The sequence below is a fragment of the Schistocerca piceifrons genome, chromosome 7 (assembly GCF_021461385.2).
Source record: "Schistocerca piceifrons isolate TAMUIC-IGC-003096 chromosome 7, iqSchPice1.1, whole genome shotgun sequence".
Taxonomy (NCBI): Eukaryota; Metazoa; Arthropoda; class Insecta; order Orthoptera; family Acrididae; genus Schistocerca; species Schistocerca piceifrons.
Window position 1 is genome coordinate 270,804,891 of NC_060144.1, and position 18,630 is coordinate 270,823,520.

Genomic DNA, 18,630 nt, shown 5'->3' on the forward strand with positions numbered 1-18,630 from the left:
GCTTTTGCCATGTGTCAGTGATGATCGTACATGTGTGTGTGGCATCATGGTGGTGAGAGCCAAAATCAGGAGTGTATGTGACAGGCACAAAGGGCCAACACTCAGCATCATGGCGTGGGGAGCGATATCCTTCGCTGGTTGTACTCCTCTGGTGATTGTTGAGGGAACATTGAACAGTGCACGGTACATTCAAACCATCATCCAACCCATCATACTACTTTTGGTGTACCAGCAAGGTAATGTGCTTTTCCAACAGGACAGTGCATGTCTATATGTATCCCATGCCACCCAATATGCTCTTGAAGCTGTACATCAACTACCCTGGCCAGCACAGTCCCCAGATCTGTCCCCCATTGAGCATGTTGGGAACCAAATAAAATGTCATCTTATGCGGTTTGCACATTCGGCATGAACTCTGGCCCTACTGAGGCACCAGGTGGAAATTGCATGGTAGACCATTCCACAAGACCACATTCAGCACCTCTATGATCATCTCCATGGGAGAATTGCAGCATGCATTGCTGCAAAATGAGGTATACACAGTACTACCGCTGACATTGTGCATGCTCTGTTAACTGTATTCATGTGCGTATGATCATGTGTTATATAAATCCTCAAGAATGTGTCAATGAAATTTCACCCTGCCAGGGTGACAAATTCATGGTGTTTGTTTTTCATTTTCCAGTAGTGTAACTCAAATCATACAGTCCAGCACAGAAAAGCATAGCTTCACATAGTATGTTACAGTTACCACTCACAGATGAACACAGAGCTACAGAATTACAGACAATCAAAAAGATAGAATTAAGGAACAGCTACCAAGAACGTTATATAGTGAAATTGTACCATGCTATAAAGAAAAATATTAAATGAAAGAAAAACATTATTAGATGCAAGCCAATAGAAAAAAAAGGTATACTACATTTACATACAAAAATCTAATAGGAGACTGTACAGCGAAATGTTTCCTATGACAGACAGTTAAAGTAGCATTTCAAACTGACAACTCCATTAGAGATGCATTAATATACAAAGAGACTGCACATAAGGCCAGACTCAGTAATTCGGATTATGTAAAATGAACCGTCAAACTTGTCAGAGCACGTACATTAGCCAAACTGAAAAAGTGTTTAAAATACATTATAAGGAACACTGCAATCTAAATTTGAATTGTGCAGCATTGGGTGAATGTTTGAGAACAACTAAACATACATTAGGTGAGATTCAACATAGTACGAAAATTATCCATGCAACAAATATAGGCAATATTTTGGAAGAATTGGAAATTTTTACAGGAAAGAAGAAAAATCCACAAAATTTACTAACCAAACAAAACTAGTTTAATTTACATGGGTTCTTTCAGTTCTTTGATGAAGTGCTGTAGATAAGCAACCAAAATATAATACCTGCTGTATTATCCTAACAGAAATATTTTTAAAAACTATAGTTTTGAATGCATGTTTGTAAAGACTTCTTCAAATGTAAATTTTTTATAGAGTATTTTAAAGATATTTTAATTTTTACAAATATACTCATGTTTTTTGAAAGATAAGCTGATGTGTACAAATCTGAGATGTCTATACACATGCCCATAAAAGGGGTGATTAAAATGTAAATTTGTTTTCTGTTGTTGTAAATTATTTAAGCATACACTATACCATTGGTGTTACAAGTATTGTTATACAGTCAAGTTGACCTTTGGCACTGTCAATGTCATCATTTACTACTGTATTTTAAAAGTAGGTTTAAATACTGTAGCACAACCAGTTTAATCTTTAGAGCTGTTAGCCAACTTTAAATGCAATCTTTAATGCTGTCGACCACCTTTAAATGTAAGTTACCATACTAGAAATAGAATATATAATTTATGTAACATCAGTGTAAGGTTTCAGTATCATCCCTATTTGTATCTTTTACAGTGTATATGCTGATGATGCTCTCGTTCATTTGAAGAGTGAAACCTATAAATAAGAAAAGCAAAGTGTGACATGTGGCAGTTTTAAAAACTTAGTTTCAATAGTCACTCCCTCTGTAGGCATTGCCTGCTCTTACTATTGAGACCCTCTTAGATCTATAGAAATGACTGTTTCATTTTCAATGCAGTTGGGATTCTAATGTGGCTGCTGGTACATGGATTTTCTTATGAATGAATGCTATAGGTAAAATAGTAAAGTACTTGGCAAGGGGTTATGTCATTAAGACCATGATAAAAAGAAAGAATATTGCACTTCGGAATGTTACATGTATTGTATAACAATGAAGTTGAAGACATCATAGATAAATGCCAACCCTCAACATCTTTACGCAAAGGCACTGCTAATGGATGATATTCAGCTGGGGTTTAAAACTGCCATGCTTATGTCAGCATATATTGTTGCATTTCTTTTCACAGCATAGTAATATGTTACTGTGAGTATTTCTTATGTTCTTTCATAAACTTGATAATTGTGGAGTCCATGACAAATAATGCTACAAACATTAACAAAGTTGCATTCAATCCTCTTCATCCACTGATGTCAGACCTGACACCAGCTGGTTACCAAATCAGGATATTAAATTTTCACTTTGTACTCTATTGCTACTAGGTACAAATTCCTGCAATGTTACTGGGCCTATATTCGAAGGTGAGTGTTTCTTTTGATGACTTTCATTACCACTGTTCCGACTACACTGGTGTACTCTAACTAGATTAGCCTCACATCTCTTAAAATTACTATTACTGCTATTGTTACTTCTTCGGTAATTCTGACTTTCACTTTGACGTACATTCTCATTCCGGTCTTTGTTTAAGGCATTAAGTGTGTCTACAGAGGATAACAATTCTACTATGGTCTTCCATCTACTTTACTATATAATACATATTTTCTAGTGTAGAGAGGTAATCACCTTATTAAGATCCTAACTAACTCCCTCTTCCTCCATGGGTTTATCTAAGTACTTTGCCCATGTCAAATGCCAGTCCAAATACCTTCTCATTGTTCCCCACATACTGTTATAATACTTTGTGTCCCACAAATCAGATAATAATTTTTCTAGGGCACTCGCTAACCAATACTTCTCCTTAAACTTTTTCTGGAAGTTGGCCCAAGACGAAAAATTCTCAGTGATCACAGTGCCCCACTCTGAAGCTTCTCCTAAAAAGTACCCTACCATGAATTCTATCTTTTTTGAGTCTTCCCTGTTTTTTGGCAAGGCTTGGTTAAACCGTTTCAGAAAATGAGTTGGGTGTACATCCCTGTCTGGCTTAAATTTCTGAAATTGCCTGGATAGTCCAGAATTTTCTCCCCACTGTACGAGGTGCATTCAAGTTCTAAGGCCTCCGATTTTTTTTCTCCGGACTGGAAAGAGATAGAAACATGCGCATTGTTTTAAAATGAGGTCGTGTTCATTGTCAATACGTCCCAGAGATGGCTGCACCGTACGGCGGCAGATGGAATTGTACCGCCAGTGGCGAGAATGAGAACTGTTTTAAATACTTAAAATGGCGACGTTTTCCTTACTTGAACAGCATGCAATCATTCGTTTTCTGAATTTGCGTGGTGTGAAACCAATTGAAATTCATCGACAGTTGAAGGAGACATGTGGTGATGGAGTTATGGATATGTCGAAAGTGCGTTCGTGGGTGCGACAGTTTAATGAAGGCAGAACATCGTGTGACAACAAACCGTAACAACCTCGGGCTCGCACAAGCTGGTCTGACGACATGATCGAGAAAGTGGAGAGAATTGTTTTGGGGGATCGCCGAATGACTGTTGAACAGATCGCCTCCAGAGTTGGCATTTCTGTGGGTTCTGTGCACACAATCCTGCATGACGACCTGAAAATGCGAAAAGTGTCATCCAGGTGGGCGCCACGAATGCTGACGGACGACCACATGGCTGCCCGTGTGGCATGTTGCTAAGCAATGTTGACGCGCAACGACAGCATGAATGGGACTTTCTTTTCGTCGGTTGTGACAATGGATGAGACATGGATGCCATTTTTCAATCCAGAAACAAAGCGCCAGTCAGCTCAATGGAAGCACACAGATTCACCGCCACCAAAAAAATTTCGGGTAACCGCCAGTGCTGAAAAAATGATGGTGTCCATGTTCTGGGACAGCGAGGGCGTAATCCTTACCCATTGCATTCCAAAGGGCACTAGGTAACAGATGCGAAGCACAAATTCCTTCCTGCACTGCAACAAAAACGTCCGGGAAGGGCTGCTCGTGTGCTGTTTCGCCAAGACAACGCACCCGCACATCGAGCTAACGTTACGCAACAGTTTCTTCGTGATAACAACTTTGAAGTGATTCCTCATGCTCCCTACTCACCTGACCTGGCTCCTAGTGACTTTTGGCTTTTTCCAACAATGAAAGACACTCTCCGTGGCCGCACATTCACCAGCCGTGGTGCTATTGCCTCAGCGATTTTCCAGTGGTCAAAACAGACTCCTAAAGAAGCCTTCGCCGCTGCCATGGAATCATGGCGTCAGCGTTGTGAAAAATGTGTACGTCTGCATGGCGATTACGTCGAGAAGTAATGCCAGTTTCATCGATTTCGGGTGAGTAGTTAATTAGAAAAAAAATCGGAGGCCTTAGAACTTGAATGCACCTCGTAGGTCAGTTATTGCCTCACTGGTTAAAACCATGTTAGAAGAAGTCACTTTTTTTTTCTACCTTAACCTGGATAAGTTTGAATTCTTTGCCACAAACTATCTATGCCTTTCTTCATATCATTAAGTTCCAAAGCTAAATCTGAAGAAACGTTGTTAGGGGTTACCCTCTCGGCCACTTTTCTATCATCTATTGTACTTGTTCCTCCATACTGCTTATATTTAAGGTATCTGATGTCGCTAGTTTCTCTTTAAAATCCCTTTCCACGATATCAACTCGAGTGTTGACACATGAAATTAGCAACTGGACAAAAGGAATTAGCTTATCCTGTTTTTCAAAATTCTCCTTCGGGGTGTGCAACCTCTGATTTGCAACATTAAAGGTAACATTGCATATGGTTTGAAATGATCCTAATTTTTCGACAAGTTCCATTTCTACATTGTTACATTTATCTTCAATGTCAAATTCTAATTTTTTAGTTAAATCTTGAAGTTGCTCATCTTGTCCCTTGTTAAATTCAGTAAATAGTTGATTAATGTGAGTATTCAAAGAACTAGTGAGTTCACTCTTTAAATCTAACTTCAGATTTTCTACCTTTTTATTTAAAGAGTCAAATTCAGTCTTTAATAAAACTATATTTGCTGCTTGACTGTTCAAGGTTTCACTTTGAGCATCTAATTTTTCACTTAGAGTGGCTGAATCAGCCCTCTAGTCATCCAACTTAGCACTTTGGTCATCTAATCTAGCATTTAAGTGAGTATTTACTGAGTCTAACTTTAGACTTAGTCCTCTGATTAAATTTGCCACTTCAGTCCAGTCTGGTGTGTCCCTATTCACTATCATGGCCATGGCTAGTACTGAAGTTTGTTGCTGTTCTTGATCCATAATTTTATTGATCTTAGTCCTAGTAATCATCTGAAAGAAAATTCACCACTGAGTACAATAACTATGATAACAGTTTATCATTCAACCGTCCCCTCAGCTTTTATTAAATAATTATTGGTTTTCGCTCACCCGGCATAGAGTTCTAGCTGTGTTGGTGAGCGAATGTGTAATCAGCGCTGGTGGACAGCACTGGCACTGGCGGCATCAAATGTTGGTTTCAGCGTCGTCATTGGCAAGCGGACGCGGAGTCAGCAGCAGTGAGCAAGAACTGGTGCAGTCAGCATCGGTGGCTGGTAACTGTGCCAATCTTCGTAGTTGAAAAGTTGATGTCTTCTCTCCAGTTTTCTCCACTATTACTTTCTCACATCTTTTACTGCGTTGCACTCGCACCTTTCTCTCATTGGTTTATTGGACTCAATATGATTACTGGAAACAGTTCTCATATCTTGTTAGGCCTGGTTGCTATGGTAAACCCTAATATCTTCGTTCCATTTCTGTCTTTAAATTCCCGTTTTCTTTGGGCCCTGTCATGGTCACCACATTCTAACGTTTTTTGGATGACACGAGGCAGTGTGGTACTGAGGTGCGAGACTCACAGTCTCTCGCATTTGACTTATGTATTGTGTGCACCCCATCTCTTCTCTGGCTAATCAGCTATGTTGATCTCCCAAAAGCTTCTTCTCCAAAGTCTATAGTGGATTACAGGAATTTATTAAGCTACTTCTCTATTCTTGAAATAATTTGTGTACTCGTGAAACACTTTCAGTTTATTCTTGGTATATTTTCATCTCTCAACACAAAGCAACACTTACTCTTATTCGCATAAGTAAGTACACTCTGACAAGCCAACTGGTGTCTTTAAATGTCAGACTCGATAAAACACAAGTTCAGTATCATAGTAACAATCCAGTAATTTATGGAGATCAAATGCATCCTGCCTCCGGCAGAGATAAGACGTGGAAAAAAAAAGTCTCTAGTCTCAAGCTAGCCCAATACAGGAATGTGCATAGAAATTTATATTCAATTGTTCATTAGTCTTTTTTACAATCACCACAGACTCTAACACATCAAAGAATACTACATAATTATTCCCTGAGTTTTCATCACGTCTTCTGTGGCGCTGGCAGCAAACACCTGTCGTCATCAGTGACTCGCCCTTCTTACAGTCTTCTAATAATAAACTTCCGACCTGCACATAGAAACTGGGGGATCGGTAGAAACATTCTCACTCTCCCACACTCGTACCTAAACTTTTGAGTGTTCAAGATGGTTGAAGGCCGAGTGTTTCTAGAATTTACACTGAAATTCTTGAAGCACTACAGGTTTTTGTCATTTAGACCACGATAAAAAGAAAGAACATTGCACATCTGAATGTTACATGTCTTGTCTAACAATGAAGCCGATGACATCGTAGATAAATGCCAACCCTCACCATCTTTACACAAAGGCACTGCTAATGGATGATATTCAGCTGAGGTTTAAAACTGCCATAGGCCTATTTATGTCTGCATATATTGTCGCTTTTCTTTTCACAGCATTGTAATGTGCTACTGTGCATATTGCTTGTGTTCTTTCATAAACTTGAGAAGTGTGGAATCCATGACAATTTATGCTACAAACATTTACAAAGTCGCATTCAATCCTCTTCATCCCATTGATGTCAGACCTGACACCAGCTTTTTTAATTTATTAATTTTTTTCGTACAACAAAGCTGCAGGCACGAATGAAAACATGAAGTTGACCATTGCATCAGGCTGAACTGAAGCCTTTAACGTTTGTGTTCACTGCTTGTAAATGTCACCAGCTGTACAAGAGCAGTTCCACATAACAACTGACAGTAATCAGATCCAGGAAAACATAGGTTGTTCATTCAGTATACTAGGTGAGTATGCAGCAACAAGATTGAGAGAAGAGTAACCCACACTGTTAACACTGTATTATCTATGAAAGTATGCCTCATGGTTTATCCATGTGAAATGCTGCTGGTGACCTGAGACAAGATACCAATATGCTCATCTGATCTGCTATCTCTGGAGGCTGCTAACAGTGTCTTCCTGCGATGGATTGGCTAAACTATATTGTCCTTGGACAGAGAGAGCAGAATGTGGAATGTATGGATTGGTGTACAAATATGATACATTTCTTTGATGAAAATATGACTGTGTCCTGATGGTTTATCTGATTGGGTTTTACCTTAATCTGAATCTACAATTATAGTGGGTGGGGCAAATAAAAGCGGCCTGGACGAGTGGATATGATTGGATGTGAATGCATGCTTATAACCACACCCTGTGACACACACACCACGTTTGCACCTGCCACATGATCTGCACTGGTTCAGAGCATGGCATGGGCTGTATCAATGTGAGTGGAGCAGTGCAAAGGAGACGATGGTACTCACAGAAGAGAAGTTGGTGTTCACTGTGGAAATTTACGTGACAACAAAGTCATGGAAATGGTGTGGTCACTTGTTTGCTGAGAAGTTCAGTGGTGCTGAAGTGCTAGCGAAGAGTGTGATGCAACACTTAGTCCAAAAACGGCATCACACAGGATCTGTTATGAACAAGTCGTAAAAAATTCCAAAATGTGCTCACACACCAGAAAATGTGGGTGCAGTTCACCAGAAAATGCGTCAGAGCAATTTTCAACTTATGTTTTGATTTTTAAAAGTATTGGTTTTAAATAAAATTATGTTTTTGTGTGACTGTGAATGCATTCTTTATTGACGTGGAGGCCACTTTTATCTTTGACATAATAAATTAGTAAATATACTGTACATTAAAAGGCAGAAGTTGCCACTGTAGGCAACTTTGTTGCACTAATCTATTTATATTAATTAATATGGAAATTAAACATCCTAGCTCATTACAACTGTGTACCAGACTGGGACTCAAAACTGGTTGCTTTTTCTTTCACAGGCAAGTGCTTTGCCAACTGAGCTATCCGATTGTGACTCATGATCTGCCCACACAGTTTCACTTCTGCCATTACCTCATCTCTAACCTTCCAAATTTCGCAGGAGTTCTGCTACGTGCTTGTGGGGCTAGCACTCCTGGAAGAAAAGATGTTGTGGACATATGGCTTATCCACAGCCTGCGGATTGTTTCCACAGATATGGGAATTACTTGCAATTTACTGTATACTGAAATAATGAAACAAACGACGGTAATTGCTCAACATATAGGTGAGGTGTATAATATTCAATAGTCACATAAACAAGACTGTAAAAAATTCTGAGTGTTTTGTAAAAAGATTTTCTTCACACACACACACACACACACACACACACACACACACACACACACACACACTCTAATGCACAACTACATTGTCCTCACTGACTGGATTATCTTGGTGCTACCATTTGACCAGGACAAAGTGTTGTGTTGAGTGAAACGAAAGGAGGGTGGGGTGAAGGGAAAGAAGGCTGACAGCTGGGCAGGGGAGACAGTACGGAATAGGATAGGTATGTAGCTTTTGTGAATTACGTAGATGGGAACTGTCATTAATGTACATACATTGATCTCGTAGGTGGGTTGCCCAAAATTACTCCTAACCCCTGTTGCATGCCTCACCTCTCACTTTACCATTAATCTACACTCACACTTTTCTCTGTGTGGTCTCCCTCTTCTGCTGTTCAATGCTCCACCTCCTTCCCTATACTCTTTCTTTCCACTTCATTGTGTGCAACATCAACCTCCCTGTTTGTGTCAGGGTGGGCTCAGCGATGCCACATTACTATACCACTCCCCTGTTCTCTCTCCTTCCCAGTCATTTCCCTTCCTTCCCTCCATCACACCCTTCCCCACCCGACCACCTTGCTCTTCTCACTCACTTCTGACACAACCCCTCAGTACTGTCTGGCTACATCCCAGAGCGGATCCCTCTCTCAACTTCCAGCGTATCCCTCTCTCAACTTCCAGCGTATCCCACTCTCAACTTCCAGCATCGTGCTACTTTAAAGATACCAACTTAAAAAACCACTACTCTTCCCGTCATGATGCTATTTTTGTAATTTACTGCCCCATTTATGTAACTTCACTGATTTCAGAGACAACTATTGGCAGTCTATAGGCTTTCCCAGTGAACAGAGTTCTCAGCATATGGGCTTATTATACCATCCAGTAAGGGCAGTACCTCAATGACAACCTGCATTGCTTTCAGTGAGAGCTGTTTGTATGATTGTGTGCTGTAAACTTTTGCTGATTTTCTACCATTCATGTCAGCCATACATTCATCTCTCCTGCAAAATCATTCATGATAGGTGTATTGTTGTATAGTCATTGTTCACACAGACTTCTGAAAACCCTAGATTCTTCAAAAGAACTCACATGTGAAACCACAAAGTCTGTACTCCATCTGGTTCATCATAATATTTTTAGTTTTTACTGTGATTCTATTTTGAGTTTCTGACTACATTTCTTACACAGTAGTGGAATTTATTTATTGGAAATGAAGAATAATACTTAAAGTTTTGAAAAGAATGACATTTTTTTTTGGAAGAATGCCTAAAATCAACTTACTGAGAGAATAAAGCAGTGTAATAAAATTAATTATCTTTAGATTAAATTTGAAATTCTGTGATATTTCTTTGAAAGATATTGTGTGATTCTAAAATCCTGTAAGTGACATGAAACAATTATAGGATCAAAATGTTGCTAAGGTGCAGTTGTTGTGTTTCATAAACACTGCAATTACCTTTCAAAAGTTATTAATCAGGTCCATCTGAATTTCAGCATGTTGCTCCTGTTTTAGAGGTACAGTATGGGTTAGTATTGATAATAGCAACACAGCAATTAGGACTCAGTCATACACATGGAAGCATCATGTTATAACAGTCCTCAGTGTGAAGTAATTGTTGGTATGTTTTCAATGTCACATTTATGCTCAACCATGCAAAATTTTTGTAATGTTGTCAGTGATTAGCTACTTTTCCTCCTAGAATGCAACATATTGTCATCTCACACTAACATCCTTTGTTGTCTTTTACCTAGGATCCAGGATAGCTTTGGTAGTTGACTCCTGAATAACCTTGTTCCCTGGAATCACCATTTTATTGGAAGCTGATGCACCATCTCCACTCATAATTACTTCCAAAAACATAATGTTTGTAATGGCCTGACAGTTTATGTGGGCATTGCTGTTTAATGTCTACACTTCAGTTACTATTGCAAAATTTCTGTCCACTCACCTTTCGTCTTGTGTAGTTGTGTCCCTTTCACATAATCATAGGTCTGTTTATTACATGCATTATAACTGGAATGGGGATCTAGGATTCACTGAGTTTTCTGAATGACCCCATATTTTGCAGAGATGTCACAATATTTTTGTTGTCATGGTGCAATTTGTTCCACTCCACTTTGTTACAGTCACAACACAGTGCTTATACACAACCCAATTAGAATAAAAATGCACTATGTACATGTCTCTCTCAGTGCACACTCCTGCTCAGAGTGACCTTGTTGCCCAAACTAATGCCACCAATCTGGTGTCAAGCTATTCTAGGTCATGTTCTCAACTTGTAACCAATCTGAGGGTAGGAAAGGCAATGTTTCCTAATAAGGATGTGCTCTGGATAGCCATTCACACAGAACATGATCACGATGCAATAGGAAATGCAGTAGTTTGGATTAAGTAGTATTGCTCCACATTACATTTTCCTTAAGGACCAATTAACCACAAATAATATTACACAGGTTTTGAAAGTAAAATTTTTAACAGCTTTTGTATTTCTTACATCTGTTATCACTTTCAAAGCAGAAGTATTTGTATTATGAAAAGGATAAATTGCTACTTGCTATATAGAGGAGATGTTGAGTCACAGACAGGCGCAATGGAAAGACTGCTTTTGGCCAAAAGTTTTTCTTCCGAAATAGTCAGAAAACACGCACACCACTGTCTGACTGCCACCGGCCAGACTGGTCATGTGTGCTTGAGTTGTGTGTGTGTGTGTGTGTGTGTGTGTGTGTGTGTGTGTGTGTGTGTGCGTGCGTAGACTGTTTCAGAAGAAGGGTTTTTGGTCAAAAGATTACATGCTTGGCAGTCTTTCTGTTGTACCTGACTGCAACTCAACATCTCCAATATATGGTGAGTAGCAATCTATCCATTTCATAATATTGTCAGAAGTATTTGTTTGTTGATTTGCTTTTAGTTTATTACGGGTGTTAGGAGTGCATGTTAGGTGTGTCACCAGACTTTTTTTGTTTACTATCTTCTCTTAATAATATTTCATTTTTAGAGGCTATAATAGCTTTTTTTTACTTTGTTTTAGCAACTCATCTGTTAAATTCTGTTCCCAGGTGAACAGGGGCTTGTTGAAGTATCTCTCATTGAACCTTCATTCAGCGTATGTGAATTTCTGTGAGTGTGTCCCAGACCCAAGTGACCCAGACCAGTATGTCCCATCCCGCCAGATGCTTCAGTATTTACTTGTACGAACTCAAAGCTTTGGACAGTTGTGGTGCTATATAATTTCCCAGTGCGTAGAAGCAGGAAAGTATCTTAGAGCTCGCATGGAACTTGGACATAACTGGTGGGCTGCTGTGGTTGCACTGGGAATAACTAGTCGAATATGGTAACTGTTGTTGTTCACTTACACTTATATATTATAAAACCTACATCATGTTAAAAATAAAGTGTTCATTAATGAAATCTTCTACCTCTGTAATATTGTAAGTCAGATTTGCATGATATTTATCAAATTAACACTGTGAATTTGAATTTCAGTAGTTCATAAATTCAGTGTAATACTTAACTCAACTGACAAATTCTGATTTCATTGTCATAGAGTAAAGCCACAGAATTCTTAAACTTGACTGGACCGAAAAACTCCCCCCCCCCCCCACCACCACCACCACCACCACCACCACCACCACCACACACACAAACATGTCCTTGCTTAAGGTGCCACATATAAAGATGAGCCAAAAACTTGAGACCATCTGCTTAATAGAATGTTGTTCCACCTTAGAAATGCAGTTGTACAGGGATTCTAAATGTCATGAATTCAACGAATCCTTAATAAGTTTCCAGAGATATGTGGTACCAAGTGTCTGTGCAGACGACATGCCTCATGGACTGGTGGTTTGAAGACTGAGAGCTGAGGTGCCTGATAACCCAGAAGCATTCATCAGGTTCAGATAAGGTGAACTGGCGTGCCAACACTTCAATGTGAGTTCATTTAGTGCTCCTCAAACAACAGTAGCAAGATTCTAGCCTTATGACAGGTACTGTTATTCTGCTGGAGGATGCCATTACTGTTAGGGAAGAATAAAGTATGAAGGGGTACAGGAAATCTGCAATAATTTTCATAGTTCACAGCTGTTATGGTGCCTCAGATTGCTACAAGTCTCATGGAAGTCCAGGAAAATATACCCCATTGCTTAATACTACCTCCACCAGCCTGCATCTGTAGTGCAATGCATGTTTTGAGCAAATATTTCATGTGAATGACAATGTATACATGCATGGCCATCAATCTAATGTAACAATAAACATGATTTGTCTGGTCAGAAGATATGTTTCCATTGATTCACGGTCTAATCTTTATGATCTCATGCCCATTGTAATCATGATTCATGATATTGTTGTGCCAACTTGGGCACATACAAGGGGTCATCTGAAGTGGAACCTCATGTTCAACAGTGTGCGCTGAACAGTGCACTTTGAAACACTTGTGCCAGCACCATATTTGCCACAAATTGCTGCCTAACCTGCATTAAGGCAAGTAGGTCTCCTAAGTCTATGTTCTTTGATGAGGTGTGGGTATCAACCCTCAGATGACCTACTCGTGGTTTCGCTGTCCCTAAACTCCTTTCTGTAGTGACCCATGTAAGATTCCACATCCATGATCCATGTAAGGCACATGGCAGAAATCACAAGATGCTAGCACTGGAAGAGGCCTCTTCTCTCAGATGCGCACACAGCCTCTCCATAGTGCACCATACTGGGCAGCCGACGGCTTATATAGTCAGTTCCAGCTGACCTCTCTCTGTCATATGTTGGCATGCAGCCAATGTATCTCAGACTAGTAACACAGCCACTATGTGGCAAGTGTTTTCCTGTACCAGTATTCTTGAAGTAATAAAGTGTTGTTTGTGTTGTTATCTGTTTGTTTTTGTACTCAGAACACATAGGTAACAAATAGGTCATTTCTCACATGTTTCATGGTGTGGTTGCTTTTTATGTTTGATTGTGACATTTTTCTTTTTGTGAAAGTTCTGCTTCAAACATTGATGCAACAACAGACAGAACTTCTTACAGTTGTGTGACAGGCTGTGCCAGCGTTGTTATCTCTCCCTTTGTCTCTGGCTATATTTCCTTCTCTATTCCCACTGTTGACAAGGTGGCAGAAGATTGTAAAATGTACAAACGCCATCTGCAGCAACATTTCCATGCCTTTGACAGTACGGATGTGGAGGTATATCATGCATTGTTTTTGTCATGGTGTTGGCTCCTTTGCAGAAGCCTTCTTCATTGTCTTTTGACAGTTTATGCACATTGTTGCCTTCCTATTAATGCTGTCAGATGCTCGTCGTGGATGCTAGGGTTGAATTCTACCAGTGCAAGAAACAGTCCCATCAGTCTTATCTACCTGGGCCATGACTCTTCATGGCCTTAGTTGCAACTGCCATTTTGTTATGCTCAGTCAAAAGAGGCTTATGTGTCTGCCATTGTTTGTGATGTTATAATCCACTCTGCCTGAGATAAGGAAATCTGGCAACAGCCCCTCCAATTAGAAAACACATCCCTCGTTGAGGTGTTGTCCATAACATAGTCGTATGAGGTCTCAGATGCCCCTGGTCGGCAGCTGGAAGCGTGATGTGACATCACGGTGGTGCTGGGTGGCCCAGCTACGTCCACCACATCCAGGAAAGACGACTAAGCAGCTGTGCAAGCTGACCAATCTGGTGCCCTCAGCACAGCACATAAACAGCGTTCCAGCCGCTGCTCCTTATTGCCATTGTGTGCGTCTTGTTACTCACAACATCGTTTGGGCCATCTGTCGTAAGTGTCAGAAAAAAGGCCACACTGTTGTAGTCTGCACTCAGTGGCGCAGAATGCAGTGTCAGAAAATATCCAGGAAGTGTTATTGTCAGGCCATTGCTGATCAAGAGTCCAACAAGCTTTTCATTGAGGTTTCGGTTCTCTCATGGCAGCTTCACGTGCTGGTGGACACCAGCATAGCAGTTTCCCTGCTTAATGCTCAAACATATTCAGACCTCAGCTCTGCTTTGCTGTTGCCAGTAAACAGACACATTAGGGATATAGTAAACAGCACTTCCCATTGTTTCGTTATTCACAGCTGACATTACCTGTAGACCAGTAACTCGGTCTATTACCTTTCTTGCTGTACATGGTGCTGGTTCAGCAAACCTTTTTGAGTTTGATGCCTTTCAGGCCTTTGGCTTTCCCATCATGGAATCCATACAGTTGGTATCTGCCAACGTCCCATATCAGTCATTGAAATCTCTGTGCTCCGAATTTCAGGATATTTTTGCAGAGGGCCTTGCTTGCACCACATACTTTAAGCCAACATTATCTTGAAGCAGTTTGCTCGTACTAGAATTTTTTGTGCTTTGCAGATTCCAACAGCGCCCCACGCACAAGTCAGGGTGGAGCTGGACTGGCTTGCATCTCTCGGGGTTGTGATTCCCATTTCCTCTAGTGAATGGCCATGTCCCTTGTTATCATGATGAAACCCCTCTGATAAACTGTGACTTTTCATTGATTTTAAGGTCACTGTGAATTCACAGGCTGTGCTTGACACATACCCTTTGTCATGTCTGGAAGAGCTTTTACATGCTTAGTCAGAAGAGCTTTTTACATGCTTAGTCAGGAGTCAGTCCTTCTCCACACTTGATCTTTTTGAAGCATATCACCAGTTACCCCAGGATGAGGACTCCAAGTGTATCCTGGTTCTTAATAAGCCTTTCGGTCTGTATCAATTCCAGTGGTTAATGTTTGGCATGGCAAGTGCCCCTGCAATTTTTCATCACTACCTGGAACAGGTCACATTCAATATTCTGCACTGTTTCAGCTACCTGCATGATGACGTCATAACCAGACATACTACAAGTGACCACCCGCACTATCTCCAGACCCTTTTTGAAAAATTTCAGGCCATGGGTTGTTGCACTCTACAGAAGTCTAAAGTTTTTCAACTCTCTCTGGATTATCTGGGCCACACCATATTGTGGCAGGGTATCCAACCCCTGGCGAGTCTGGCCAAGGCCATTATGAACCTGCCACATCCCTCATCATTGCACAAACTGCAGGCTTTCATGGGTAAAATCACAAGTTACCACCAGTTCAGTACCAGGCCATCCACCATTACGTGCCCTCTGTATCTTCTTCTCCACAAGGAAGCTTCCTTTGTCTGGTCTCCACTGTGTGACCAGGTCTTTACCAAGCAGAAAGACTGCCTCAAATCAGCACCGTGTTTAGCTACTTTTGATCATAACAAACCATTGGTTTTGGCTGTGGATGCCTCACAGTAAGGCATGGGGGCAGTCATCACTCATTGGAATGCAGGTGGCTTGGAGCAGCCACTGGTGTCTGCATCAAAAACTCTCAATCCAGCACAAGCCCAATACTTTCAGGTCAAGGATGTGGTTCTGGGCATTGTGCATGTGGTCACCAAATTTCATGTGCTCTTGTATGACACCAAATTCCACAGGTTGCAGTGGTGGGCCTTGTTCCTCTCCAATTACCATTATGACATCGTCTTGTGCCCCACTGGTCACCATGCCGACACGGATGCTTTATCCAGGCTGCCCATCATTCCAGACCCCAAGTTTGATTTAGAGGAGCTTGTGTGTGTTCATTTGGAAATTGCCTCCTGCCAAGCGATAGACAGCTTTCTGATCACTAGTACCTGGGTTGCCAACGCCACACCTCTTTACAGGCAACACATCTCCCAGGGTGGACATTCCTAGAAGTTTGCAGCAGGAGTTCTTACAGCTGTTGAATGAATGTCACTGGGGTGTTTCTGGCACCAAAGCCTTGGTTTGCATACATGGGTACTGGTCCGCATTGACCAGAAGCTGGAGCATTTGGTAGTTGTGTGTTCCAAGTACCCTAGTTAATAGGCGGCTCCCAAGGCTTCATTTTCCCCATAGCATCCAGCAACCCAGCACTAGGAACACACCATGTGAAGCTTGTGTGTCCATTTCTGAATGAATTTTGACTGACTGTCATTGACGTGTTTTTGTGTTTTCCATACATAGTGCGATGCTCCTCAGCTACTACCAAAACTACCATTCAGGCTCTTTCAAAAAATTTTTCTATGGAAGGCCTCCTGATTACTCTCATTTCTGACAATGGACCTCAGTTCCTGTACCAGGCATTTTGTGATTCCTGTGTGTGGCTGAGCATTGGCCATGTTCAATCCCCTCACTTTCACCTCCACTCTGACAGGGAAGCCAAGGGTGTGGTTTGCACTTGTAAGACCCAGATGAAAAAATATCAGCAGGACTTTCCCATTGAGGAGGCATTATTGTTTTTACTGACAGCCCACCAGATGACTCCTATTGGTTCCCATAGCCCTGCTGAGCTTCTCCATGGATACCAGCTGCGGATGCTACTGCAGCTCTTCCATCCGGGATCTTGCCCACTGTCGTGTTCCACTGCACCGCACTTTCCACCAGGGATGGCAGTCTGGGTGTGTGGTTTTGGTCAGCAACCCCACCAGTTATTGCAACCATAATGTGTCAAAACAGCCGCCGTGTCTACTCTCTCCACATGGCTGACTGGGAGGTATGGCACCATCAAAGTCAGCTCTGAGTCAGGGTAGGCACCCACCCATCTACCCCAGCTGCACCACCGCCTTTCGTTGATACCCCAGTCGCTGGGTGCTGCATATCTGCCAATGTTCCAGCGTCTGTTTACACCTGTGTCAGTGCCACCCAGTGAGCCTACAACATCACAGCCTCTGGCAGCAGTTCCAATACCCCTCTAGCCAGTTGACGCACCTCTTACTGGTTCAATGCTTCTTGTGGGGCCTCAGCCTGCAATGGAGTCACCTCCACCTTCCCCACTGCCACTAGAAATCACCATGGATCCTGGCTTGGACTGCTCATTGCCAGTCCTGTTGTCCTGTGCTTACACAGGGACATTATGGTGCTGAACGTGCCAACCACTTTCGCCCATATTCCGAGGTCTTTGCTGACCAGTAGCCGCTCTCCTCTCAGGCCTCCATGAATGTGGGCACCATCTCCACATTGCTGCCATCCACTTCTTGCCTGGGGAAACAGCACCACTCTGCTCCACATTCACAATCTGTGCACGCAGGTGTACGGCGCACCACAGAAGTTGCAAGACACTAGCACCAGCAGAGGCCTCCATTCTCAGAGTTGCATGCAGCATCTCCATAGTGCACTCTACCAGCTGGATGGCTTATAGGGTTGGGCCCAGACCACCTCACTGTCAGTCATATGTTGACATTCAGCTTATGCATCTCCATGGCATGTGTTTCCAATACCAGTATTTTTGAATTAATAAAGGGTTGTGTTTGCTAATATCTTGTAATCAGAACTTTTTCCATAGATGCTCATGACATTAGAATGTGAGTAGCTGACTAGCTTTCCTGTCTCTGAGATGCTGTTTCTCAGACGTCGACCCATAACGATCTTCCCCTAGTCACCATCACTTATATAGTGGATTTTGCCATTTGTTGCCCATACCATTGCTTGAATCATTCCACATTCGCCTCTGCCTCCATTACATACTAATTACATACTTTAAATTGACCTTTTCTGATCAGTGAAAGTCATGTTGCTTCGAAATGTTTACACTCATTGTCAACCTCAAATGCATAACAATATTGTACACCATAACAAGAAGTAGTCATTGAGGATATAGTGTTGATTGAAATATGGTATTTTGAATAGTAATTGTTAATATTATTCACAAAAATGAGTGAAGAGGCTGTACCTGGTTCTTCTAGTGAGTTTCCATAAACACTGTGTATTCTGATGACTCGTTTGAAAAAATAGGGTTGTTATTCATAGTGGTGCAAGAAAATTGATGTTAAATGTCATTGGGTGTAGCTGCAGAGAAAAGAGGCAGACAATGCTACTATATCAGTTAGTAAGTAGCTAAAAGAGCACGACGTATAAGGGGAAAAACAAATGCAACCTGAGAAGGCAGC

At 41.3% G+C, this 18,630-nt stretch overlaps 1 protein-coding gene and 1 long non-coding RNA gene across 2 annotated transcripts in view; one reads left to right on the forward strand and one right to left on the reverse strand.

Moving 5' to 3' along the window:
- Nucleotides 1-18,630, forward strand: part of LOC124805114 — a 79,895-nt gene that overhangs the window by 13,932 nt on the left and 47,333 nt on the right. Inside the window, exon 3 of the mRNA XM_047265566.1 lies at nucleotides 11,780-12,054. Coding sequence (XP_047121522.1) covers nucleotides 11,780-12,054 — 275 coding nt within the window. The remainder of the gene's footprint in view (nucleotides 1-11,779; nucleotides 12,055-18,630) is intronic.
- LOC124805117 overlaps nucleotides 1-18,630 on the reverse strand; it is a 188,482-nt gene that overhangs the window by 1,421 nt on the left and 168,431 nt on the right. The gene's annotated exons all lie outside the window — the stretch shown is intronic.